This window comes from Monopterus albus, unplaced genomic scaffold, assembly GCF_001952655.1.
Source record: "Monopterus albus unplaced genomic scaffold, M_albus_1.0 scaffold126.1, whole genome shotgun sequence".
In the NCBI taxonomy this organism is placed as follows: domain Eukaryota; kingdom Metazoa; phylum Chordata; class Actinopteri; order Synbranchiformes; family Synbranchidae; genus Monopterus; species Monopterus albus.
The window spans coordinates 733298-760844 of NW_018128006.1; the positions used below are offsets into that span (position 1 = coordinate 733298).

Sequence of the window (27547 nt, forward strand, 5' to 3'; positions counted from 1 at the left end):
GGAGAGAGAGAGGAAGAGTCATTTGTTGAGCAACGTCTCAGTTTTAGTCACTATTATAGTTAGACCCTTGGAGAATAACTAACAGAATGTAACACACACACACTCACACATATCACCAGAAAACACCACAATAATGTGCAGTAGTTCATGCTCATAACCCCAATAGATCTTTGTATTCACTCAACACACAGACAAGTCATAAGGCTGTATCTATATACAGTAAATCACTTAACATATGTTCTTCTAATTAGACACATAGCTTCTCCTGAGTCTTTTTATCTCTCTTCATTAACAACCTTTTCTTTATCTCTCGGTGTCTGTGTCTCAGAACCCCACAGCAAGAGAAGAAAAGTCAGTTAGACAGAACATTATCAACATATATATCACAACATCCAGCCATTTATGCTATACTCAGAGCACATACAGTACTATACAATAAGACATCCCTAGACACTGCCTGTGCACTGAATGTTGTGGATCTCCTTTGCAAAAATCCATGAAGAGAGGTCAGAAGAAGGCCAGACACAAACTGATATCCATCAGTGTAGCAGCAAGGCCGTGCTATGATGCTCTTGTGGGCCTTACTGCTACAGAAACACAATGTCTGATATGTGCACTGTGAATCTAGTTAAGGATGTGTGTAAAGATGTGTGGTATCGTTTCCCCTTTGTCAGCAATGTAGGCCTTTGTCTGGAATGGCGAGTGTAAATAAGTACACTAAATAAAAGTCTCTCCTGCACAGAAATTATTCAAATACTGAACTACTTAGAGTAGATTTAAATGAGATATCGAGTTCACAAGATCGAGATGAGGCCATATTTTAACACATTTTTTAAGAAATCTTCAGTGATGAAATATATGACTTGAAAAATTGTGTTTTATTTGAATGAAAGTCTTAAAATACAAAACGCTGCAGGTACATTTTGAAATGTTTTAACTAATAATCTTGTAATGAATGTCACTTCAGTTCTACTTTCTGAGTATGAATTATCATATGCAGTAAAAGACAACAACATGCAAACTGTAAAAGGTTTAGCCACAAACACAGCTGACTGGCTTCTCTCATGTAAGAGTTCACATGAGTCTCGTCAGACCTTATAACTGTGCATGAACTATGCACAAGCTTCTAACTGAATTTCAAAGGTGTGTAAAAAACACAGCCCTCTCCACTCATTTCTATGAGGGATTGTGTTCACCACAGCCGGCACCAGCATCGCAGGGGCCTCTGGCAAAATGATACAACACTGTGTAGCAAAAAAAGTTTGATCTGGTTCAACCTCCACTGCACCAGATGGTGACATCATCTGGCAAAGGCGTTGTGTTGATGATCAGAATGTTGACGCCCACAGGAAGAAGACTCTTCCCTTGTTAGCATGTGCATTCACTGCTATTCACTGATTCTGGGCCTCAGCTAATGCACCATAATGACACGCCACACATTTTCATTAGTATTGGATGTTAAAACTGTGTTTTCTAACTATCAGTGCTGACACACTGGTGGTAGAATTGGTGCTAAGCTAGAGTAGGTTACTTTAGCAGCATGGCTAACCACAACACAACCCAGGGCTGGAAACATAAATGAAGCCACTCACATTGACTTGTCACAACATTGTTGTATCATACATGCCTACAACCCTTCACCCTCGGTCAATGCAGCCCTTTGCGTTGAAACACAGCAGGGAGTCTTTTGTTTTGCTGGACTGTATCGTCACACTCCAACATACTGGCCTGGTTCTGTTATTTACTAATATTCTGAGACAGCTTTTGCCTTAATGATAAATATAATCATGTTTTAATAGCATGAGATCTCATCACACCCCAACTGGCAAATTTGCATGCCTCTATATGGTGTTTTCCAGAGGATCATGTGACTCAGACACACTCAGTTTTGGTCACTGCACTAAATCTAATGTTCTGTTCTTGCTTCATTATTCCAAACACACCCAAACATAAAATGCATCCCTTATGGTGGACTTGAGGACCAATATATCAGGGACAAGATTATTTAGAAAGTGGACAAGCTTCTGTTAGCTGGATGAATGGTTGTGGTGATGAGGGGTGATGTTGACCAGAAAAGAAGCACCAAGTACAGTTAAGTTTGAACAATTTTAAAACTGAATTTATCTTGCATTATCATAATAGGTATTAATGGGGGGTGGGGGGATCTTGTTTCTATATGCCTGACTCTGTTGAATTACTTTTATTTTTAATTAATTTAATTAAACAAATTTTATTCATATATTTATTTTTTAAAATACCCCTAGATTATGGATTGGGCTGCAAATTTCTGTCCGAACCCGACCAAAGTCCAAGAGTGTGGTGGCCAAACCCAATTCGAACCAGAACGTGATTTCTAAATTCCAGTCTGCACCCTCAGGTACCCACAGGACCCGTCGGGCACAGGTTGGGTAGACTATCCATCCTGAGGCTACTGGAGGCTGCATTAAACTGGGATGCTTTGAAAAATGAATTGAGGGTTGAGGGTGGCTTACTGTCAACACAGATGGGCCAGTTCAGTGCAGGGCTTGCTCTGACATTAGAAATTTAGGTCCATATAGGCTACACAAGAGAGGCTCTATATTGACCCTGAATTTATTAATGATATACAAGCAAAGTTGCGAAGAAGAAGAATGACAAAATAAGCAAAAGTGAAATTATTTTATTAGAGTTCAATTTTTTCTATAAATGTTGCTTTAACAGCTGCAAGAAACAGACTAACAGGTTTCATAATCTTCTGTATATAGGTCCATTCATTGGTCCACTGGTTCATTTATTTTTAGGACTGGAAATGTTTCAAAAACATTTCCCCCCCCTTTCACAAATCACACTCTGGGTATCATGGAAGATATATGAGATAATTCATAAATAGTATAGGCCACCAGTGGTGCACTGCTGCCAGTGCTCAAGTTTTTTTTTAATAAATAAGAAAAAAAATGTACATTTTCTAATTCTATTTGAGCCAGGTTTGTTCAAGTTTGTAGTAAGCAATCAGAAAAAAAAAGTGGCAACTACTTGGAAAAGACCACTACTCCACAGAGCTCTTCATCACAAATGTCTCCATTAGAATAGCTGTGCCCTCTGTGCTATCTCTGATGACCGAGTGTGATTGTGTGTCTATCTGGATGCTATCAGGTCTGGATGGTCAAAGGGGAGGATGTAGCCGATAAGCATCAGCTAGTGGATCGATAGGAGCCTCTGAAAACACACAAAGCGTGTGTGTGTATTTCTGAGGGTGACACAGTAGAAACATGACAGATAACAAGAGGCTACAACAGCTCTATGTTTTCTTTTTTCAGCCTGCAGGATCAAAATTTGATGAATTTTGTTTCATCTTGAGGGTGGAAAATGACAAAGTGCTCCTTGTCATGTGGGAACCGACCAAAAACAGACTCACAACCCATTTTAGACCATGACCCAGTGAATAATAAGAGATTTCCATGACCCAGCTAAGAATCAGCCAACCTTTCAAGGTCAGTATAAAAGTCCATGATAAATGCTCTGGTTTCCTCATCATCTGCTAACATGTATTCGAGCTCATTTCCCGTATTAGTCTTGTGACCCAGGATCAGTTTCTTGGTCCCCAAGATCCTAAGTCAGAAAAGTTTAAGCAACACACAACACAGCCAACTTCACAACAAAAGATCCCTCAGTATCTAGTATGCAAATTCACTGGGGCCAAAAACTTTTGAAAGCAGTTGCTTCTCTTTGCGGTACCCGTTTCATCTTTTATTCTAAATTTTGTGACTCATCCCCTGTGCTTCATTTCAGCAAGAAAACGTTTCATCTATTTTACTCAAATGTTCCTCAGTCATCGTCTCAGGTGGAAGCAGGGCAGGCCCATCACTACACCCAAGCAGGAGCTCTTCTGTTCAATAAAAGACACTTTTAACTGCGTTAGAAGCCTTTTGGAGTGTCCACCCACTCTATGCAGCCTCATACTACTGGGGATAAGGAGCGAGAAGGATGAAGCAGTAAAGCTAAAACACAGAAAGAGTTCATACTGTTGTGAACTGAGATTCTAATACTTCACTATAGTTTAGTCAGAAGTCAGAAAAATCCACCTGTTTTACAAACTTGATCATAAAACCTTCATTTCTTTCCATATTCTTTAATCACATATTGTCTCACTTAGGTATCAACTTTGCCAATTTTCTGCTATTTAACTTTGGTCAAGTTATTATATTGAATTGTAAAAAAAATCTAAATAAAGGTATTCCATCCCCCTAGTATTCCACTTCAGGCAATTTGGTGAAGTAAGAAGGGGATTATAAACAGAATGGTCCAAATTAAAGCAGCAAAGGCTGAAATAGCCTGATTTGGATGTATGCCTATGTATACTATGTTAATGGCTGATACAACCAAAATACTTGCGTTAATATAGAACTAGACAGTGCTCACAAAGCACAAGCCTCTGCCAAGGCAGATCAGTTTCCCCATAATACTATTATAAAGATTTGTGGACTGGAATGATGATCCAGATCAGCACCATAATGTAATGGATTGGTCTGTGGGCCATACCATCTCCAGAAAAATGTCATCAAAATCCACTCAAAACGTTTTGAGTTATGTTGTGAACAAACCAACAAATGCTGGTAAAACACAACCTCCTTGGTGGAGGTTACAACAGACTGCAGCGCACTGATCCCCTAGTTAATCCTGTTCCCGCTCCTCCTCAGTGCCCCATTCAGCAGTTTGATGGCTATTAAAATGTATCCAGCGAGACAATGAGCACCATCAAAATTCTTTCAAAACTAATTTTCCACATATGATTACTCATGTGCCTTGAGTGCAACAGTGGAGTGAAGTTTATTAATCCTGAGGGCATGAGTAAGAAGTGTGGTCAGATGGGGACAACATCACAAGAAAGCATCATTTGGATTGAAAAGACAGCCTTCACGGTCTGTTTTTAATTAGTATTTGCATATACACACCACGAACAGTTTATTTTACCAAACTATTAAATCTGCCCTCTTGTTTATATACAATATGAATGTAAGCCGGAAATGAGGCAATGAATGAAGATGATTAAATGATGAGAGTTAGAATTCTCTGTGACTTAATCATTTGTGACACTTGAATATTTCCCATGTATGTTCTGCAAACATAAAATGCAATTAAATGATTTGTAGCAGCATCCTGGAAAGAAGAAGGTAGGATAGATCAGAATTAGCTACATAAAGGACATAGAAACACTGAGTAGATGCTTTAAGGAGACACATGGTGTCATGGTGTCATGACCCTTAGGTATCCTTTCATCTCCTGAATGATTAAACATCTTCCGCCTGCTCCTCCTCCCACTCCTCCTTTCATCAACCTGCTCTCCCCCTCTGATCAGTCACCTCTTAATGATGCGTCCCCAAACACCAATATCTTCTTTACTTATTCTTATTTTTATCAGCCTTCTTCTATACCCCTTGTGTACGTATTGCACTTCCCTTCACATTTTCTTAATCTGCTTCTGCCTTTGGCTATCCAGTTCCTCCTACACTACAGTATATCATGCCTTCCCTCCCCAATCTCCATATTGTTCTGTCCCAATTTTGTATCTTCCTGTTTTCCAAACATGTTTAAGCATGCAAACTAAAAACAACATGTCCGATCAATCCTAATTTCACCAAGCTTTTTGACAAATTGACCTTGAGCAATTTGGACTAATGCACTGTCCAATCTGCAGTCTCTCACACATAATGAGACAATTCAAATGAGATTCCTGACACAAACTTAATTAGAGGCATTTTATTATGACCTCTGACTTTTCTAGCCTACTTATTAAACTAAAACTTTATGGGTACTGTAACATAACCTTCAGAGGCATTATCAGAGATCGCAGCAGTGTATTTGATATGCATTTAATTAACCATGTGTTGTAGAGCTGACACTCTTGTGTACAAAGGCTAGAAAAGGAAAGCTGCATGACAGAAAGTGTACTCACAGTTTTATGAACCGCTATTTTTATGCAGAGGGCATTTTTTTCTAGCCACTGATTGTTTTAGCAAACTTACTTCCTTTCTAACAGCTAAATCACTGCCACGCTGCTGCTCTTATAGTGTATGTTTTATTGTGGTTTCTCCACCTGTCGCTTCTCATCTCATCTGTCTCTCTCCATTAAACACACCAACAATCAGAGATGCATCTTTACACTTTAATACACTTTGAATAATTAATACACATTCACACACACACACACACACGCACACACACAGCTAAGTCTGTATCAGTAGCAGGCAGCTCCCCACGACTCGGAGGGAGACGGAAAGGTTACTCTGCGTCTGGTCTAGCTACACAGACTCTGACCTGGGCAACTTAGTCAGAGCTCCGCAGTGGAAAGACTGCTGTAACTCTGACACACTTTGCCATGAGACACAAAGAGAGGGTGTCTGGCTCCTGTTCAGTGACTTATTCAGGGAATGAGGGAATAGTTGAACAAGAAAAAAAGAGCTCACTGGCTTGGAGATCAAGAAAAGAAAGCCAGAGTATATGGTCATAGTCGAGGAGCTGCATGGTGTGGTAAGAAGGTTGGCTTGTGGGTGTATGTGTGCACCTGCATGCCTGTGTTGTTGTGACGTGACAGAAACATACGACCATCTAAGCAACACACTCATCATGGTGATTCATCCTCTAATTAGTAGAGCGGAGCCTAATGCTGATCCACATATCTATATTCACCTTCTGTACATCTGGAGGCTAACACAGCCTGCTAATGATTATCAATGAGGCTAGGCTACAAAGCCAATCGTTCAATCCCCTGTGCTGCAGCAATGCATCATGGACCCACTGTATTCCAAGGAGGTCACGATATTAGGAAAAGAGGGAGTAGGGAAGAAAGAGAAAAACAGAACAAGAGAAGACAAAGAAGAAGAAAGAGAAGAAAACGAAGAGAGAGAAAACAGGGGAGGGATGAATTTTTAAAAAAGGAATGAGAAAGAAATATCTCACTGAGAACAGTCAGAGCTGGCAAGATGCAATTACACATATCGAAAAGGTCAGCGCCTCGATAGTTAAATAAACTGTTTCAGAATGGCTGGTGCAGAACAAGCACCGGCTCATAATGAGCACTTCTTCTGACAGATACAGATGACTTCACTCAGGCAGCGTCTTCATGAATATACCAGACCAAAATAAATACTCGCTAGAATCTACACTTTTCTAAATCATGAAAAAAATAAATAGAACAAACAAATCAACACCTCAACTAGAAAATACCATGACATTAAAAAAATGCAAAGGGCCACGCAGGTGGCGACGTGTTGCTTCAGGTACCTGTGAGATGATTAAATGTGATCCAGGAAGGCCAGTTTGAGAAAAGATCCGTGAGTCTGAAGGCTCAAGATACTAAGAGAAAGGGTTACAACTCTGGAAAGTTATTACAGTGACATTTATTGTATCCTCCATCTCGACCAGCTCAGGTAATAACTAATGATGAAATTGTAGAATAGAGCTGCAAGGGTTGTAGCATTTTATACACTCGTAGGAAACAAAGCCACGTATCGTAGGAAACAAAGCCACGTATTGTCAAAGCTTCCATCTGGGGCTGTTATTTGGCAGCCATTTTTGTGTCTCTGCTGTCAATCAGATGCTGCATTAATTCATCTGCGGAACATAAAATATCCAGAGTAAAAGTAGCCTCTATGCAAACTGAATGAACAACTTAACAAGCAGACAAACTGTAATCAGTGAATGAATAAGCAGTCAAGCTGTTAGAAAAATAAATGCAAACAAACCCACTTTTTCTGTCGCTTTTTATTATTGTCTTAATCTTCCTATGTCCTCAGGTCTGAACGAAATCATTTGGACCAGCCCCGGGTCCTGGTGTCAGCCCAGTCTGCTCCACCAGCCCAAAGCTGGGATTCACCGGAGCAGAGCGAATATGTTTGTCTCATGTTTGACTTGGTGTTTGTTTCTCTTATTGTTTGTGTTTATACAGATTTTTGTTGATGGCCTTCTGAAGTGTTTCACTGACTCTGGCAATTTTCTGCCTGGTTGCCTCTAATGTGCCTTTCTGTTTATCTGCTGTCACACAACAGCTGATTCATATATATATTTACATATCCAGGAAGTAGCAGCAAATACTTACACTTTAAGGGGGCAGAATTCTACATTAGTGTTTATCTGTTTACACACATGGAAGAAAGGTGCATTTCTATGATTTACCTGTGGAACAGATTCACCGACACTATGAATTTGATCAGATATAAAGTGAAGTCAGCCTCAAGAAATATGACAAATGCCTTTGGGAAGATAACCAGTGTAGTGTGAATTCAATCACTTTGGCAACCGACTGCTAATGACACAGGGGGAAACTTTTCCAGGCAGCAGAGACGGGCAATATTGCTTTCAGCAGGGGCTACGAACTAGCAAATTGGAACAAAATCAAGGCTAGGGGAGATATAGATGCATGACGACAAAACTGCTGCTGTCGGCCCAAGCGTGTATAAGCATTGCTTCAAAATGTTACCCATTCAATTACAGAGAGAGACCATAAAAGTGCATCAAAACACATGCATCCATAACAAAAGCTGTCTCTTCTGTCTGCTACGTTAATAATGATCATCCATGTAAGGATGTGGTGATGTCCCTGGCATCTGTGTGTGTCTGTCAAAATTCAGCTCTCCCCCTGCCCCGATATTTAAAGTGTCTTGGTAACCATGGTAGCGCCTACGCCACAAAGACTGGGAACATCGTATGGAAAAAAAAAAGGAATAAAGGAATAAATAAAAGGCTGAATTGGTGTGGCTCTCCAAACAAGATGAGGATGGATGTCAGCGTAATGTCTTTATGGGAGGGTGAAATGTGATGAGAGGGTGTGTGGACTCAAGTCTTATCCCCCTCCCTCCTCCCGCACACCCTGTTTTCCTCTCCATCCACCCACACACACAAAATACCCTAAACTGCAACCCCATTAGTATACTTAGACATTATAATACACACATCCTTCACTCCCTTGGCATATTTGACACATACTCATACATATGGAATCACAATGTCTTAAGTAAAGCATTGCATATATACAGCACTGCAGTAAATACAGGAAAATACTAAATACTAATACTATGGCCTTTCTGGTTGTATCTTTTCAACACCTCAGTTTTATTGGTAAAAAATGAAGGAGTGAGTGATAGAATAAAAGAAATAAATAAACAAAAGTAGAAGCAGCAAAAGGCCTGGGTGAGGTAGAAAAAAAAAGATGAAAACTGTGTATTTGTGTCTGTGCAACACATAGAAGGTTCCTCTGTTTGGAGACAATAAGAGAGCAGAGAAAAGAACGGAGAAAAAAGAAAAGGGGCAATAAGAAAGGAATGGGAGAAAAAGGGGCTGAAAATATTTATCAGCTTGCACGTACATAAAAGTGATTTTCAGCTCATTGCCTAAAATAGAGACAGAGCCGAAGTGAAGGCGGCTGGGTGTAAAGTGCAACTTTCTAAAGAGACAGAAGTTTATGTGTGACTGTCATTGAGAATTTCTGTGAGACAGTGAGAACTAGAGACTTCGATAAAGACTGAGGGACTGTGAAAGTGAAGCAGCTCATGGATGGATGAGGGTTTTCATGCAAATATAACATTTGGGATGGTGGTGCTATTTGCATACTCATTCACCCTGACTTGTTTATAAGTGAATAAATCCAGGGCTGCTTGGAGTACAACAGCTGCTGCTGGGCCACTCACAGCAGCACTCATTCATACACTCGCACACACTCAAATGGTGTACAGGTCCCAGCTGCACCCTTGGCATTACTACACCACTATACATGCTTATGTGTGCGTGTGCACATGCATTTCCATGTGTTGCTTTGTATGGCTGTGCTTCTGAATTGACATTCTTTGTGTGTGAGTGCTTGTGAGAGCATGTTTAACCACATGTGCTCATGCATCTTTGTGTGGGATTTGTAGGTTTTTGTGTGTGTGTGTGCTTAGAATCTCACCCCTGAGCTGTTGACTCGTCCCTCCTGGAAGGAGCAGTCGCTGGCGTCCTGCGTGCACATATGACGATATTTGCACCAGTGACAGGGGAAGTTACCATTAACACAGGACAGGCACCTGAAGCAAGTGACAAAGTCAGAGAAAGCGGGGTTAAGAAGTTTTTTGAAGCTATAATCATAAAGAGTGCATTTTTAAATTTTTGCATCAATTTCAATGCGCGTCCTGTTGCGTGTTGTTAGGTATTTTTAGTCAGATAGATATTGGTTAGGTACTTGTTGTATTAGAAATGTTTTTAGTGTAGACAGGATGTCTAGTTCAGGCTGTTAAATGCTTACTCATTTTCATGAGTTACTCCAGGTTGTTTATGGTCAAGGACAACTAGATAGAGAGTTGATTACTGTATGACGTGTTTAATCATAATCATAATATCTTCTTATGCCTAATGTCAGGACATGTCACTGAATGTCCTGTCAGAATGTTTTTAGCTACACACCACTGGGTCTTTCATCTTTCATCTGCCTGCGTGCAGTTTGGAGGTGCAAGATGCCTGAGCGTGTAATGTTAATTTTTACCTGTGTTCATGGAATAAATCAGCACTGTTTTGTAGTTACTTGGACTACCTCGTCTCTCAGAGTCCGTATGGTAAAAAGTACCGGATAGAATGGTGTTCTCCTTTGAATTTAATTCTGATGAAGTCTTTTGATGACTGCTTTTGATAACAGCAGTATTAATTAACTGAAGCCTGGATACCTGGTTGTGGACACAAGGACTGAAGCAGAGTGGCCTGGCCACGCAGTTGAGTGAGCCACGCTGTACAGAACACCACTTAGACCTCCAGTACATCTTTTGTTATTGATTGGGAACCAAAGGTTTTTCTCATTGCCCATTAGTAGTTGTTACAATGATAAGGCTTAATGGTGATTAAGGTGATTAAAACCACCGGAAAGGAAACCTAATCATTTTATCTGTAACACCTGAGCTGTGACAGTAGCAAAAAGTGATTGCATGACTATATGACTTCCCAGACTTGCATCTACAGTAGCGCTTGGGTGAACACATTGACAGGCCGCGCATTACCATGAACATGCATTACCAAAGTTGCACAACATCAAATGTTTACGGCAAAATCTCCAGAAACCAGGATAGAATGACAAGTGTAACTGTGGCCTCATGCGTTAAGACTTTATTCCAACTGTCAGCGAGGCCAAGGCGGCAACTGAAAACAGCCAAGAGAGAGAGAGAGAAAGCAGGAAAGAATCCTTGGCGATCTGCTCCTCCCTTCTTATTCTCCATGCTTGGAGGCTTATAGTGGCCGAAGCTGTCAGACCAAGATAAGCCTGTTTTTATATATCACTTGTTTGTTTTTTTTCTCTAGAGTTGAAGAAGCAAAATGAACATTTGAAGATGGATTACCAGACAAAAAAATGAGGCTATCATACAGCAGAGAAAAACAATGAACAGTTGTTCAGTAGTTCTTCAATTTAGCAAAATAGTATTAGAAAAATGAATATTAACAGTGGCACAAACACATGCTTATGTCAACATGTTCTGTATGAACATAACTTCATTTGTTTTGTTCTGCTTCCAAATAATTCAATTTTCATATCAGCATCTTGTTAAGTTACACTGTTTCTGTAACACACCTACAAAAAGAAACAGGATATATTCACTTCCAAATGTTTGTGACTGTATTCTTTTAGTTTTTGTGCACTGTCTTTGTTAGATTGGTAAAAACTTAACGTTAAGCTGTAAACATGGTTTTAAGATGATGAAAAGAGGTTAAAATGTTTAAAGATAATAATTAAAGAGACTGACAGATGTATTAAAAAAATCCCCTTACATTCTCTTTCAGCTACAAGCCCTGGCCTTATACCACTTGTGAAGCAAATTTCACCTAACTGGCTTAAGAAAAGTTAACTCTAATTACATGTTGTGTCAGTCTTCTCTCATATACGCTGTCATTGTATTCAATCAGGTTTCCTACAGCTCACCCCCACACACCCACAGTCATGACATGTTAATACTGTTCAATCTACTAATGCCTTGTCACATTTTTGGGGGAAAATGGATATTTACTGGCTTTTAGCTACAGTGATAAATTGAATATGGCAAATGCAGCTGCTATAGAAATGTTTTTGCTAACTCACCAACTGGGATTGCTAAAGAAGCTCATTCACACCTTTCTTACAGCTTTACTGATTAGCATTTCCTTATAGTAACATTAAAGAAATTAACGATCAAGGTCGTTGCTAAGTGGCTGTTACTTGGTTTGACATTTTAAGAAATAAATTTATTGTTGTTCTTGCCAAGGAGGAAGTAGACTCCACATTACTTGTGGGTCTGTATGTTAAATATCGCGCTGCAGCCAGTACATTGTTAGCTTAGATTAGCATGAGTGGAAGAAGAGGGAAACAGCTATTCTTACTTTAAAAAGGTAAAGATATATCAGCCAATCAGCACCTCGCCAGAAGCTCACTACTCAACATGTTCTACTGTAGCTCAGTTGTCTAATCTGTACAAAAACTTAAGAGAAAAAAGATGAGGGTGGTACCAAGATAGCAAGGAAACAAACATGAACTAAAAATGTCAAACTTATACTTTATATAAAAAACATATAGGTTAATGAATCTCTAAGCCACATGTGAAATATTCCTTTAAATGATATGCAGTATGTAATGTAAAAGAGGCTACTCAATGTGACAAACCCATGAAGAACATGGGACTTTACAGAATTTTAAAGCCTCTTTTAGCTTGTTGTTTTGGCTTTATGACTCAGCAGGCAGTTACCCCACTATATACTAGCTCCTCAGCAACAAACAACAGTCAGGATTGGCTAAAGCACTAGATATTTTTCTCAGGAAATGGTAGAGACTACAATAGAGGTCAAAGAGTGAATACTGGTCAGGTGGCTAGAAACCCAACTCCAAATACATTGCTATTGTTGCTCCATTTCCTCTGGTTGTGTAAATGGGCAGTTATTTGCTAACAAGTTAGCCAATTTTAAGGGATTCTGATGACAAAGCTGTGTGTGCTCCAGTATGTTCTAGAGTTTTCCCTGCCTCCTACAAGCCAGAATGGAAATTTATGTCACTGTAAATCCTCTTTCATTTGAGAGCCAGCATTGTGGATTGTAATAAAATCTAGCTAGTGTTCCTTGTTACTACATACTTACATACGCATGCGCCGCACGGAGTGGCAGCAAGTTACAGCAGATGTGTCCTCGTTGTGTTCTTTTCCATGTTTTTATGAAGTTCTGTTCTTATGTGTCTGTTCTTATGGTGTTATGTTGGTTGTTCTCTAATGCTGCTGTAACACAGAAATTTCCTCACTGTGGGATCAATAAAGTACCTACTCTACTCTACTCTATGCTGAGCACACTATTGTATAGTGTCTAAGTTCATATAGTGACATACAGTAGGCTATATTCCCCAATACTTTACCTTATAATGCACAAGCTGCTATGTTGTAAGTGACAGATACAACAAAGCAGATTCAATCTATATCCAATTTATAAAAAGCTCTCCTGTTCTTGTCAGCTGCTGTCTGGTCTGACTGTCCTTGGAAAAGAAAAGAATAATCTTGGCTTGGCAGGAGTTACACCTAAAGACATCGACACTTTGAAACAGTAAAGTCAAAGAAAAATAAATCACAATACCACCTCCTCTGTTTGACTGACAAGTGATCTCTGCCAAGTCTAGTCCAAAAACACCACAGTAATGAGCCACCACAGGGGTTTAAAACTGGGTCCTCCAAACTGAAACACAACTGCTGCCAAATTGGATTTCAGTCTAATCCCTGCACCGTCTTTGTCCCTCTGTCCTTGGCTTATTCATATTTTAAGGGTTAATTCCTAAATTGCCTGTATTGAGAGAGCAATAGAAGGGACTTCATATAGCTGGTGATAAGCTAGTGAGTCTATGTTGGAACTGCAGTGTGATGTTGATAATCAATCAAGTGGATTTCCATGGGGAGGAGGGTGGACTAAGGATATGCTAACAGTCTGATGTTTGTTAGCAGAGCTGGTGAGCCAGTTCCTCCTTAATATTAACCCCGGGGTTTATTGATTTCTTGTTGCAGGGATACGTGTGCGCACATTCACAGGTATGTGTATGCACACTCGTAACAGCAAAAACATACACTCACAGACGGAGACAGACTCACATACTATCACCCATGTTGACATTGCAGCACTTCATTGGGTCACTTGGGCAGTGGAGACTTGTCCTACAGTAGAGCTGTCAATGCCAGGACACCTGGCTTGCTACAGTATGTGGCTGTGCTGCTGCAGTGTAGTCAATAAAATCCCCTGCCGTTTAACAAAGCCTAGCAACAAAGACGGGTCAAACGACTTTTGATCTTCTCCAAGCTTTTGTTCTAGTAAGGCTGGATCGATAGAACAAAGCTGTTTATATGTGAGCAACGGCCCCACAAAAGTGTGTATAAAAGGGATGAATGATCACATGCTCATTTAATTCTGGTTAGCGTGGACAAAGTCACAGATGGAGTGGCAACTCTTTCCTAATTAGAAGGTTCATCTTTTAACTAATGCTCACTAAAACTTGTCGATGTGCTGACCCAAATTAAGCAGGCTGCATTTTGAGGCATTTTCTAACTGTGATTAAAACTTCTGATTGGTTTGACATCATATCTCCCAGGTATTTTTCGTGTGAACAGTGATTAGAAGGCAAATAAGTGACTGTGCTATGCGCTCTAAAAATAGGCTTCTTTTTTGTTTTATGCAATAAAGCAGCAAAGTGATCAGCAATAAAATGATGCATGCATCATTAAGTTATAAAGCACAGGAGCCAAATGAGAAGTTTAGATTTTCGACAAGGGACTCTGACTTATTAGATAATATTCCGCCTTGTCACAGTGATGTCCAAAAGCAGCAAGTCTTTGAGTCTCAACCCTCAGTTTAATTAAACCGGATCACACAAAACTGGACAGAACTATTGCCACAAAAATCAACATCTCCTAATAGAGATGTAATCGTGAAAAGGTTAGACTCTAAATAGTTTCTGACAAGTAAGTGGCCAGCGGTTCAAGAAGCTGTGATGTGAGGCTAATCTCTGAATAGAAGACGAGAGAAAACAGCCTGTGAGAAACGAGAGCCTCTCCCGGGGGTTGTGCTCCTCCCCGAGTGCTTCTTTTCATTGCATAGACTTCAGCCCTTTCATATTGTAATGGTCACAGTGGCCTGAGGCTGGGGTGCTAACCTTTTAGCTGTGGAGCACATTATTCCTAACATGAGGGGCACAATCTCACTCTCTTGTTCACTAACACTCCGCTTCATATCTCTCTTTCCTTCTTCATGGCTCCTTCTTGTTACTTCTTTTCCACATCCAGTTCTCAGTGAATGTCAGCTTTCATCCTCGCCTCACTCTTCCCTCTGGTGCTTTCCCTAATGTTTGTTTTTCTTAGTCTCTTTAAAGACGCTTTTTTTCCTCCCACATGCTCAATTAAACTATTCCAAACCTCATTTTAATGCAAATGTCTAATATTGTAAGCATATGTAAATAGCTTGCAGCATAATTTGCTGTGCCAAGTCTGTGCCGTCTGTCTCTATGTGCTCCTTCCGACTGTGTGCACCTGTTTATGTGTGTTTGCATGAGAATGTGCACGGCTGGTCATGCCGGCAATGCATCCACCTTTAAGCATGTTGTGTGAGGCTGTGAAGTTGAACACAAGCCCGTCTGGGTGTTTGCCTGCAGGCTTCTCTGCTTGTGCATCTGTGCTGATACTGTACATCTATGTGTCTGCTGCTGTGAGTCTGTGCCACACTTTCACCTGCCCGCCACGCCCACAAGGAGAACTCCATTATCTGCTGCTCAACATTGCAGCTCCTGCTCCCCGGGCTTCCTACAGGCGGGGCCAAAAACTGAGAGGTGAAATGTGATGGTAGATAGGGAGTGGAAGATAATATGTGGGTTCATGTTACAGCTGCTGCAATAATAACTGCACTGTCCTGCAGAGTCCTGAGGGGGCTGGCGGAGCCAACATCAAAGACTTTAACAGCAGAGTGCCTACTTATGCAACAAAGTGGGGAGGGCTAGGTGGGCTGGTTAATCAGGGTACAGACAATAAGCACACAAACACAAATCAGAAGACAGCTCCTTCATGCACACAAATTTGCATACAGACACTACAGCGTTCTCTTTGTGGTTAGCCTGGGATGTGTACGCTCTCACAAAGCACAAACTAACTGCACATGTACACACATGGTCACACACACAGATTTAGAGTCACTGAACTAGGCCTCAAGGCCCTGAGAAGTGGCCCAGGTGAGCGCTCACTCCAAGCCCACTCCTCTATGACCATCTCCACACACACACCCACACTAGAGCTAATTAACGGCCTATTACTATGCAGATATATGCAGGGCCAAGAGCTGAGTGCAGGCAATAAATGGGCCTGATGAATGAGAGAGGGGCAAGAAAAGGGAGGTTGGTGGAGGGGCTAAAAGAGGGGTTGGGGTTGTTGAGAGGAGGAAAGAAAATATAACACAGACAAAAAAAAAGGTGTAAGAGTTACACGGGGGACTCACAGAACGAAAGCAGGACACATACACTTTCACCTCTAATTACTAGTTGCTTATACTGCTTCTGTCTAAGAATTAAAAGTTACTATCATAAGTAATAGTTTTGAGTTTTCAACTATTTTCAGTGTTTTGGCCTGGGAACCTTTCTAGCTGAAGCAAGGAACCAGGATCAATTTAGTCCATTATTATTGTATTTAAAATGCAAACTACAACCAAAATAAAGGGAAAAACGTAATAATGGAGAGAGAGTTGAGTCCTTACTTTCTGTTACTGTTTGGCTAAAGAGGAGCTTTTCCCCCTTTTTTGCACACAGAATAGAAAAAAACGACATTCAGACATAAATGAACAAACAATACACTGTTCACTCGGCAGGTGACACTGAGTCCACATACAAAACAAAAAACAATTATTTACTAGTGACACGTGTTTTCAGGATGCTCTTATTCTTGTTTAGGATATTCTAAATAATGTCAGCATAGGAAGAAGTGATACTGTCATCAATCTACACTTGACAGGAAAAAGTGAAACCCACTTTGAGCATGCCACAGATGCATTTTCATTTCAGGTGCACCGACGCAAAGTGCAGACACGAGAGGTGAGTGTGTGCCAGGTGGAAGAGACTGGAGTGAGAGAGAGTTGAGAAAGAGACAACGTGTATGTGAGTGAATCCCACTCAGCAACCTGAGAGCAGCAGCCAAGAGTCATTTAGGGAATGACATTTTATTTATTTTCATTTAACTTTTATTTAACAAGGCAGGTCAATTAAGAACACATTCTTCATTCATTATCAAGGTGATCTCACTGCAGCTATGCCTCTCTCACTCTACTCTCCTTCCTCTCTTTGTGCATTTTCAATGAATATATGCATCACTGGAAGACAAAACAGATTAAACTGAACAATTTAAGGAAAACATATTAGTGTGGTAAATCGGACCCTCATTACAATTTAATTCTAGGACTCTATCATTAACACCAGTAGCGCAGTTAGGTCCAGTCATTCAATCAATCATAGGCCCAAATGTTGTTGTTCCTGAAAAGGATTTTTAGTGTTGTAGGTCAATGTTGAAAGAAAGTGAACTGGTATAAGTAGCTTAGGGTTCTGTGGTCATGTCAGGAATTGTGAAATTTTTTGTCACAGTGCAGGTTGTATTGTCCGTCTACACTGCTGCTCTTAATATTGTGTCGTATGCAAATGTGTACATGAATGAAATAGAATTTGTCCAGGCAACGTATCTTATATACTTTAACTTGTGTCTCTTTCACTTGAGTTTAGCAAACTGATCAATGACCGATTCAAGATTAACACTATATTATAAATACATATGATTGACATACTGTAAGTACTAGTCCGTCCTGACCCATGCTATGTTAGGCTTTATGAATATTACTAAACTCAACCAGTCAGAAAAGGAACTGGAAAACAGGACAATGGCAACAAAATAAAAAAGAAGACACATAACTTGAAACACTAAATGCAAAAATATTACAGTTGTGGACGAAAAGACAAAAAATAGGTGAAAAGACAAGAAAACAGGAAAATAGAAAGAAGGTAATGAAAAAAGGAATCTCATAAGATATGGACAACAATAAAGCAGGATGGACAAACAAGCTATTTGCCACAACTAGCATAAATACAACACAAAATTAGAAGATGAATAAAACAAAAACATGCTGTGGAGAGAAAAGGTGGAAGACTGGAAGCTAAAAGGGCAAGAAAAGTTAAACACAAGACAAATGCACTTAGAGAAACACTTGGAATATGTGGAAAACAGAAATAATAAAGTAAAGCATCAATGTAGGGAGTAAAATGACAAAGGATAGACAGGAATAAAACCAGATGTGATCCATACTGCAGTGGATCAGCTGTGTCATTTTGCACGTCTGGTGAGCCCCTCACCAACAGCAGGAAAACAGCTGCTACATCCGAGCTTTCCTTCTGGACATGACCCCCAAAAATACTTTAGGGGTATGAAAGGAATTTCTTTCATAATCATACTTCTTGTTATACTGTCCTGACTGTTTGCATAAAAAAACTGATTTTACATTATTTTAATCATTGTTTTGTTTATTTTTACTGTATATGACATAGCAAGCAAGAGAGAGTTTTTTATGGCTGTCGCAACTGTCCTCTAGCAGTCATGTAATAACTGATACAATAACAACTACAAAAACATTACACCCTCAAACTTAGTTAAGTAGCACCATTTTAATGCATGTAGGTCTAATGTAGAGTCTCTGAGTAACTGAGCAAAGTGATAAAAGTGTTGCAACCGTCCCCACCTTACCCTTCTTGCAGCTGCTAACACCCCTCTAAGGACTCACTGCCGTGTCCAGCAGCATAAAGATGCAGTTCAATCCCCAACTTTTCAAAGATCAGACCTATACTTAGTGGTATTTCTTTCATGAACAAAACAGTCTGCACTATAGTCAACTAATTGCCTATAGTGGTATTTCTTTCATGAACAAAACACCTGTGGCTAAGTATTAAGAGTACAATACCTGCATGCAGAGAGCCAGCAAAACTAAAAACAACTGTTACATACAGTATTGTTCAAAGTAATAGCAGTACAATGTGACTAACCAGAATAATCCAGGTTTTTAGTATATTTTTTATTGCTACATGGCAAACAAGTTACCAGTAGGTGCAGTAGATTCTCAGAAAGCAAACAAGACCCAGCATTCATGATATGCACGCTCTTAAGGCTGTGAAATTGGGCAATTAGTTGAAAGGGGTGTGTTCAAAAAAATAGCAGTGTCTGCCGTTGACTGTACAAACACAAAACTATGTTGTACAAACGTTTTTGTTTCTAGGATTTAGCAATCCTGTGAATCACTAAACTAATATTTAGTTGTATGACCACAGTTTGTTATAACTGCTTCACATCTGTGTGGCATGGAGTCAACCAACTTGTGGCACCTTTCAGCTGTTATTACACTCCATGATTCTTTAACAACATTCCACAATTCATTTACATTTCTTGGTTTTGCTTCAGAAACAGCATTTTTGATATCACCCCACAAGTCCTCGATTGGATTAAGGTCCGGGGATTGGGCTGGCCACTCCATAACATTAATTTTGTTGGTTTGGAACCAAGACTTTGCTCGTTTACTAGTGTGTTTGGGGTCATTGTCTTGTTGAAACAACCATTTCAAGGGCATGTCCTCTTCAGCATAAGGCAACATGACCTCTTCAAGTATTTTGACATATGCAAACTGATCCATGATCCCTGGTATGCGATAAATAGGCCCAACACCATAGTAGGAGAAACATGCCCATATCATGATGCTTGCACCACCATGCTTCACTGTCTTCACTGTGTACTGTGGCTTGAATTCAGAGTTTGGGGGTCGTCTCACAAACTGTCTGTAGCCCTTGGACCCAAAAAGAACAATTTTACTCTCATCAGTCCACAAAATGTTCCTCCATTTCTCTTTAGGCCAGTTGACGTGTTCTTTGGCAAATTGTAACCTCTTCTGCACATGCCTTTTTTTTAACCAAGAAATGTAAATGAATTGTGGAATGTTGTTAAAGAATCATGGAGTGTAATAACAGCTGAAAGGTGCCACAAGTTGGTTGACTCCATGCCACACAGATGTGAAGCAGTTATAACAAACTGTGGTCATACAACTAAATATTAGTTTAGTGATTCACAGGATTGCTAAATCCTAGAAACAAAAACGTTTGTACAACATAGTTTTGTGTTTGTACAGTCAACGGCAGACACTGCTATTTTTTTGAACACACCCCTTTCAACTAATTGCCCAATTTCACAGCCTTAAGAGCGTGCATATCATGAATGCTGGGTCTTGTTTGCTTTCTGAGAATCTACTGCACCTACTGGTAACTTGTTTGCCATGTAGCAATAAAAAATATACTAAAAACCTGGATTATTCTGGTTAGTCACATTGTACTGCTATTATTTTGAACAATACTGTATGTAGCTTAAGATATCAGCCGTACCTACCTACTACTGTGATTCCTAATCTTGGCTCTTGCAGTTTTAAAATTACAGTCTTACAAATAGCAGTTAAACTGATCTTCAACTGAAGCACTGTCATAGATGTTTTTAAAAAGTCTATGATTAAGTACCATTTATAACGGCGATTTAAATGAACTGCAGTTTCAAACCAATTAGAATAGAGTCTTCTTACAGGAAACATTATGTCATCTCTCTCTGTCCTTATCTGCTCTTTTTTCTTAGATAACAAAGTCAGCGGTGCATTTAAACAGAAACAGGCTAAGTCGAGCCAGTGCTGAAAAGTCAATCAGTATTCCTCTACTTAAATTAGGAATAATTCATTTCCAAGAAACACAACTGATGTGGTTAAACCTCTCGAGCTTGGTTGCCCTTTAAGGTCTCACATGGTTAGGAATCGATTTATTATTTCACTCTCCAGTAATCCCTTCATTGCTTGAGATTTAATTAACTAATTGATTTGTAAAAAGCTTAAATACATTGAATAATGAATTAGCTGAGGCTGAGTGTTGTTCTTTCCATTCCCCATTACAGGAGTTCTTTGAGGGCTAATATTTTAGCACAACTGCTTTTGGTAAAGAGCCACAGTCACCTTTCACTTGATGACTACTTGGCACCAGTCTGCATTTTGCTGGATGGGTAATGTCATTGCATTTCTGAAGTGGCATTCAGTTTATTCATCTAGGAAAAAAGGCAAATCAGTTCTGAGAATTTTTCTTTCTCATCTCTTCCACTCCACTCATATTTAATGGCAAACTTACGATTGGTGGACGCTGCAGTTGTAGAACACAAAGTCCACACTGGCAAACTTCTTCCCCGTCTCCTTTGACTTCAGATACAACTTAATAACACGCTGGTCACCTGCAAGTAGACACAAAACATCCGTGCTTTTCTTTTTTTTACAGTCTTCCTATATTTCCACAGTGCACAACTGACATTATCACTTACAGTTGGTGTGTGGAAAGTGTATCGTGACCCCAGGATCATGCCCAGTCACAGGCTATGTATTCTGAAATGTTAACAGTCTTATTTCATGTGTTACTTGTCAGTTCCTGCATAGCTGGCATTTTGGAGGCACAGTGTTTCTGATGGAAAGTGAGCAAAGCCTAGAGCAGAATCAATAGGGTTTGCAGAGAACTTAGTCAGTAGAGGAAACAGTTGAGCTGCCCATACACATTTAGAAGTTTTGTGAAGTAAGTTTGTGAATCAGAGGTTTCAAATTTGTATAATCGCAAAGAATTCACAAGATTTATATATTGATCATATTTTATTATATATGAATTCTCTGGGTTTAAACATTACAGGCAGCCAGATAGTGAGACAACTTTTGTCTCGTGTGATAGGGGCGACCTCTTTTTTAGAAGGGGACAGGCAGAAGATCCTTCCACCGTAGATGCGTCCTTCCGTCTCTACATAGTCCTCAAATGAACAGTTCACTCCAGCAAACAGGCCGGGAACATTCTGGGTCTGAAGTACCAACTTGGAGGCAGAAGAAGAGCAGATAGGTTAAGCGCTTAAACTAAATTAAATCAATATATTCCATAAACACAATTTCTACGGCCCCATAGAATAAAATAAAGCTCAGACATGTGGCTAAAAAGTCACTTTTCAGCTCATGCTCACAGTGATGGACAGATTGCCGATACACAAGATCTATTTAATCTCATTTCACATCTATCTTGCTCCCTTTTCCTGTCTGGCTTTCTTGCTTCCACTTCACCCTGTCAGACAAATACACACATATCCACTGCACTTACTCTGACCCATCTGAACACCAAGACACTGTACCTGCACTTCTGACATGGTGACAGAAACAGTGTCAGGCTGGACGGAGAGACGGACGCATTGCTCCACTCTGGTAGTAAAACGCTGAGGTTCCTCTGCTCGCTCACAGTGATCCTTCCGTGAACATCTAGAGAAGGATAGACGGCGGTCACACCTCACTTCACAAACCTTAGAGATATTAAATTGTGATTTCTTTGTATACTAAATCCACATGAATCCTTTTTACTGGCTGTATTTGTTTGGGGAGAATAGGCTTTGTTTAGAAGCATGGGTAAGAGTATTTGGTCAGAATGTTGCATTGACTGCTTCTCGCTTGGGAAACAAAAAATTCAGTCCTCACAAAGTGGTTAAACTTCCAGTTTGTTAGGCCATTAAGAACATAAACATGCCTAAAAAATGTAACTGGTGGAATTTCAACGTCTCCGCTCATCACAGTAACAGATTAACGGCACAGCACCCACTTAATGTAACCACTGAAATAACCAGCACAACACAGTGAACAGTACGTGCACTTACAGGTTATGCAGCACACACCAGCCACAGTGAGGGTCTCCTGATCCGAGACAGGCTCCACAGGATGTGTACTGCTCACAGCTCTCCACTGGTACACGGTCGACCTGGAAATAAAACACACGCCTGGTTAATGCTGCACACAAACCCTGTGTACACGTCCTTGAAACAGTTTATACCTGGTATAAAGAAGCTCCACTGGAGGTGTCCTGTGCCTGGAACATGAGATTAAAGGAACAAGCCCACTGCGACTATCAGAGATAAACAGCTCTGGAGGTGCTGCTTACAATGCCACAATGCTAACTAGAAGGGGAAAAACTGAAGTTTAAACACATGTAATCACACACGGGTTAAGACTGCACCCTTTTGCTAAGTAAGTAAATAACAATGAATTGTCAGTGGGAGCAGGAAACTGAAAATAATCTCAAATATCTGGACATCTCCCTTTCAAATTAATCAGACTGGGCCCTCTGTTTGCTCACTTACTTTCCATAATGTATAAATGTATGATAGGATGTCAGATTAAAAGCTGTGGATTTTCCTCCTGTATTATTGTATTGTCTTCCTGGGATACATACTGCACTGATGTTATCTTTTCTCTGGCAGTATGAAAGCTGGATTATACAGGAAGTGAAGAGAAATGGAAAGGTCTAGCCACTGAGTTTGGCACAAACATTTTTTTATGTTCATCTCAGGATGAGTTGTAATCAATTTTGATCATTATCAGATCAAAATTTCCTCCAACATGAGTGACCATATACACAATGAATCTTACACACAGCTGACAGTTTTCAGCATCAGCCCTCATCAAAACATTAGAGGACTAAGTTAGCTTAATTCTTATGAATTCCTTGAAAATAATATGCTTTTGTACTTAACACCATTCAGATAAACATCAGGGATTACTCCTTTTATCAGTTAAATCTCTACCGGCTGCCATCTGTGTGTCTGCATGACTAAGATACTAAGATGAAACTAATCTCCTTGGGGAAACTGGAGAACTCGGGCAGTAACAGGGACATCAAACAATGCTGTCCAAATTTACCTATTTTAAAATGCAGCAAAGGACTATCTGAACATCAGGGGATGCAGTGAGACAGACAGGAACGATCACTTAAGAAGTCTATTTCCACAGATACTGTAGTTGTCTTTGAAGTCATTAAACTAATGTTTTCTGCTGCTGTCCACATTATCACAACTTGCCATCTGTTTGCACAATTATTAGGAAGCACAGCTTACCCTGAAGAATACTCTAAAGTTACAGAAAACACTTTAATCATACCATTGCATACTTAGGTTTACTTAAGTTTAAATATCCAAAATCTCCAATGTACAGTATCAGCATCCATATATTTTATCTCAGCTTGCTGGATGCTGTTTGCTGGTTACAGGTGGACTGGCAGACAAGGAACTGCCTCAAGAAAACACACACAAAATGAAAAAGTTGAAGCAAACTGAGAGTTTGAGACAGATTTTATGGGGCAGTTGTTAAATAATTAAATGCATCAATGACCACCTGAGACATGTTCACACACATGAGCACATGCATGCATACACTCCCAAAATGCCTCATTCATTTTAAATATGACATCAATAATACTGCACATGCAAAGGGCACAGGAGAGCTGGAAGGTGGTGAGGGTGAATTCTAATGGCAGCTCTTTGTAGAAATGTCTTAACTTTAAACAGTACATCAGCTCTTTTCATTTCTTTTGCCCAAACAACTGCTGTAGGATTAATCAGACACAAAACCATACATTGGCTTTCAGGAGGGTGGCACAGCTGAGCAGTGGTTAGCACTGTCACCTCACAGCATGAAGGTTCTAGGTTCGAGCCCAGGCTGACTTGGGGCCTCCCGTAGTGTGTGTGCTTGTTTGTCTAAATGTCAGCCCTGTGACAGACTGGTAACCTGCCCACAGTGTACCCCTCTGACCTCTTGCCCAGTGTGAGCTAGGATAGGCATCAGGTCCCTGTTCAGGAATAAGTGGTATAGATAATGAATGGTTTTCATATCACTTTATACTTCAAAAATGTCCAATACCCTCTTTGACATCTTTTGTCCAAACAGTTAGGCCTGGACTGAACACTTGAAAACGCATGACTGTCCTTGTGGCTCATGGGTGCAGTCTGCATCAAACATGTTGCACTAAAAATTACTGGATCAGCTTGTTTGGTTTGTTGAGGTGCTAGTAAGGTTTCTCTTATGACTTGGAGTCAGCAGTATTTGCGCCGTAGTGATACAGGATACGCACAATCAACAAGACCACCATCAGGTTAAATTTCATTTTGTCCAGTACTTTATTTATGACCCAGTATCTACAATATGCAATTAATAACATTGTTTTCACGCTAAGCTGTACTTTACAGTATGTACAGCACAAATTAGCAAAGGTTAGCCTGCTAATATGTAAACTAAAATACTAGCATGGTAAACAAAATACCTATTTAATATCAGCATAATAGCATTGCCATTGTGAACCACTGACATATACAGTGTATGATATAGGTCACCATTTTCCTCCACTATGCAAAAGTGAAGCAAAACTATTGTAAATGTGACAGGTGCCATTCTGCTTTTTTGCAACCAGATTGTGCACAGTAGTGACCAGAAGTGGAGTGACAGCATCAGACATCAATCAAAGCTGGCAAATCAACTGAAACACAACCTTTTTATATATTAAAGTAATGTATTAAAACAAACCTAGCAGAAATATTACCACTTGCACACACATCTGTATGATAATTACCAAAAACCACAGAATTGACCTCTGGAAAAAATGTACCTGATTTGTACTTTGAGTTTTTAGTTTGGCTCATATCCGATCCACTTACATGGAGGAGGTGGGATTTATGACCTATAGTGCAACCAGCTACCAGGGGGGTGATCGACTTATGGTAGCTTAACTTCTGGGAGCTGTCATGACATCCAGATTTATACACAGTTGATGGTGTGAAAATGTTAGCATACTGACATGAACATTTAGCTCAAAGCTGCATCAAAGTACAGGTACAATCTCACAAAGCTGCTAGCACGGCTATAAAGTCTTAGGGGGGATATTCACTATGATTTTGTGGTTCATTCTTTGGCACTAAATTTTGAAATTGCCTGTGTTCATATTTACTAAGCGCAGTGGGGTTTTGCGCTGGAGAAAAGAAGAAATGTAGCACCACTGGAATTTGAGCATTGGGTCTCATGCAATATGCCTTCTAAGGCATTCGAGGATGCAGAATAAGGGAGAAGAGAACGGAAATGCATATAATTACCCTCAGCGCCTGATTTACCACTGCTGGAGCAGATGGAACTACAGCTGAAATTGAGGAGAAATCAAATGTAATCTTTGCGGCCTGGCTTGCAGCGTGGCAGCTGTTAGTCATCCGAGATCTTGGCAGCGATAAGAACGTGTTTGAGGAGGGAGATGATGTCTGTAAATCACATCAATCGCCCGAGGAGAATGTAAAGGACTTTTACAGGTTCTGAAAAATGTTTTTTGTTTCTTCAGCCATATTAAAGTTTAGTTGCAGTAAACTTACACTTTCTTCTATGCTCCTTCTCGGTCCACACGTTCACAATACAGGCACTCGGCCCTTATAAACGGTGTGGATTCAATCTAACACTGCTGAGACTGTGCTCATTTACATCATTATTGTTAATATGCTAAATTAAAAAATTGTGGTTCTGCAATATTTTGCGCACCTGACAGTAATTCATGACAGGTTCTTGTCTAGTCTTGTAAATGAATGAACAAATCAGCCTATGAGCTCTGCAATATTTGCAAAGTAATTCCATTACAAATATATGAGCTCCATAGCTAATGCTGGAAGGTAAAGAGAACATGGATGTGTATATGATGATGAGTTAACTTTATTGTTCCTCTGCTTTTAGTATGTTATGCCTTGGCAAAAGGCTTCTGGCTGAATTTGTGCAATGAAAACTCTCTGTTTCTTTTTTCTGTTTGAGGTAAGGATATTATCTGGTCTTAATAAATTACAATCTGAGACATCTTTCATACATACAACACTTCTCAAATAGAAGCAGTAATCCCCCCATTTCATCCTTAGACTGCCAGCCTCTTCTTTCAGTGTCACTCAGATGTACATTTGGACACAATAGCTTATGGCAGATTCATAGCATGATAATAGTAACCTGTGTCTGATAACTATTATAGCGCTACCATTACCAGGCACGGGGCTCTTACAGGACAGCAAATAGTAGCAAATTGCAGTCATTACTTGCGCCTGTACAAATACCCTGCTAGTAATACAGCCTATCTGATAGAGGAAGGAGGAAAAAAAAACATGTCATGTTCATGCACAGTAGCCAGGGAGAGACGTTTATTCAGTCGGGTTTTGTGATAGTGAAGCGGATGATGTTGGACCCATCAAACCAGGACCTCCAGCGTGCACTGGGGCGGTTTGCAGCCGAGTGTGAAGCGGCTGGGATGAGAATCAGCACCTCCAAATCCGAGGCCATGGTTCTCAGTCGGAAAAGGGTGGCTTGTTCCCTTCAGGTTGGTGGAGAGTTCCTGCCTCAAGTGGAGGAGTTCAAGTATCTTGGGGTCTTGTTCACGAGTGAGGGAAGGATGGAACGGGAGATTGACAGGCAGATCAGTGCAGCTTCTGCAGTAATGCGGTCGATGTACCGGTCCGTCGTGGTGAAGAAGGAGCTGAGCTGTAAGGCGAAGCTCTCGATTTACTGGTCAATCTACGTTCCGACTCTCACCTATGGTCATGAACTTTGGGTCATGACCAAAAGGGCAAGATCCCGGATACAGGCGGCCGAAATGAGCTTTCTCCGCAGGGTGGCCGGGCGCACCCTTAGA

General features: G+C 40.2%; 1 protein-coding gene across 1 annotated transcript in view; it reads right to left on the reverse strand.

The window, feature by feature from the left end:
* LOC109967132 (plexin-A1-like) overlaps nucleotides 1-27547 on the reverse strand; it is a 274553-nt gene that overhangs the window by 98006 nt on the left and 149000 nt on the right. The window contains exons 5-9 of the mRNA XM_020612491.1: nucleotides 22734-22834; nucleotides 22221-22344; nucleotides 21758-21911; nucleotides 21194-21293; nucleotides 9920-10034 (exon numbers count right to left, since the gene is read on the reverse strand). Of these exons, the coding sequence (XP_020468147.1) occupies nucleotides 9920-10034; nucleotides 21194-21293; nucleotides 21758-21911; nucleotides 22221-22344; nucleotides 22734-22834 (594 nt within the window). The remainder of the gene's footprint in view (nucleotides 1-9919; nucleotides 10035-21193; nucleotides 21294-21757; nucleotides 21912-22220; nucleotides 22345-22733; nucleotides 22835-27547) is intronic.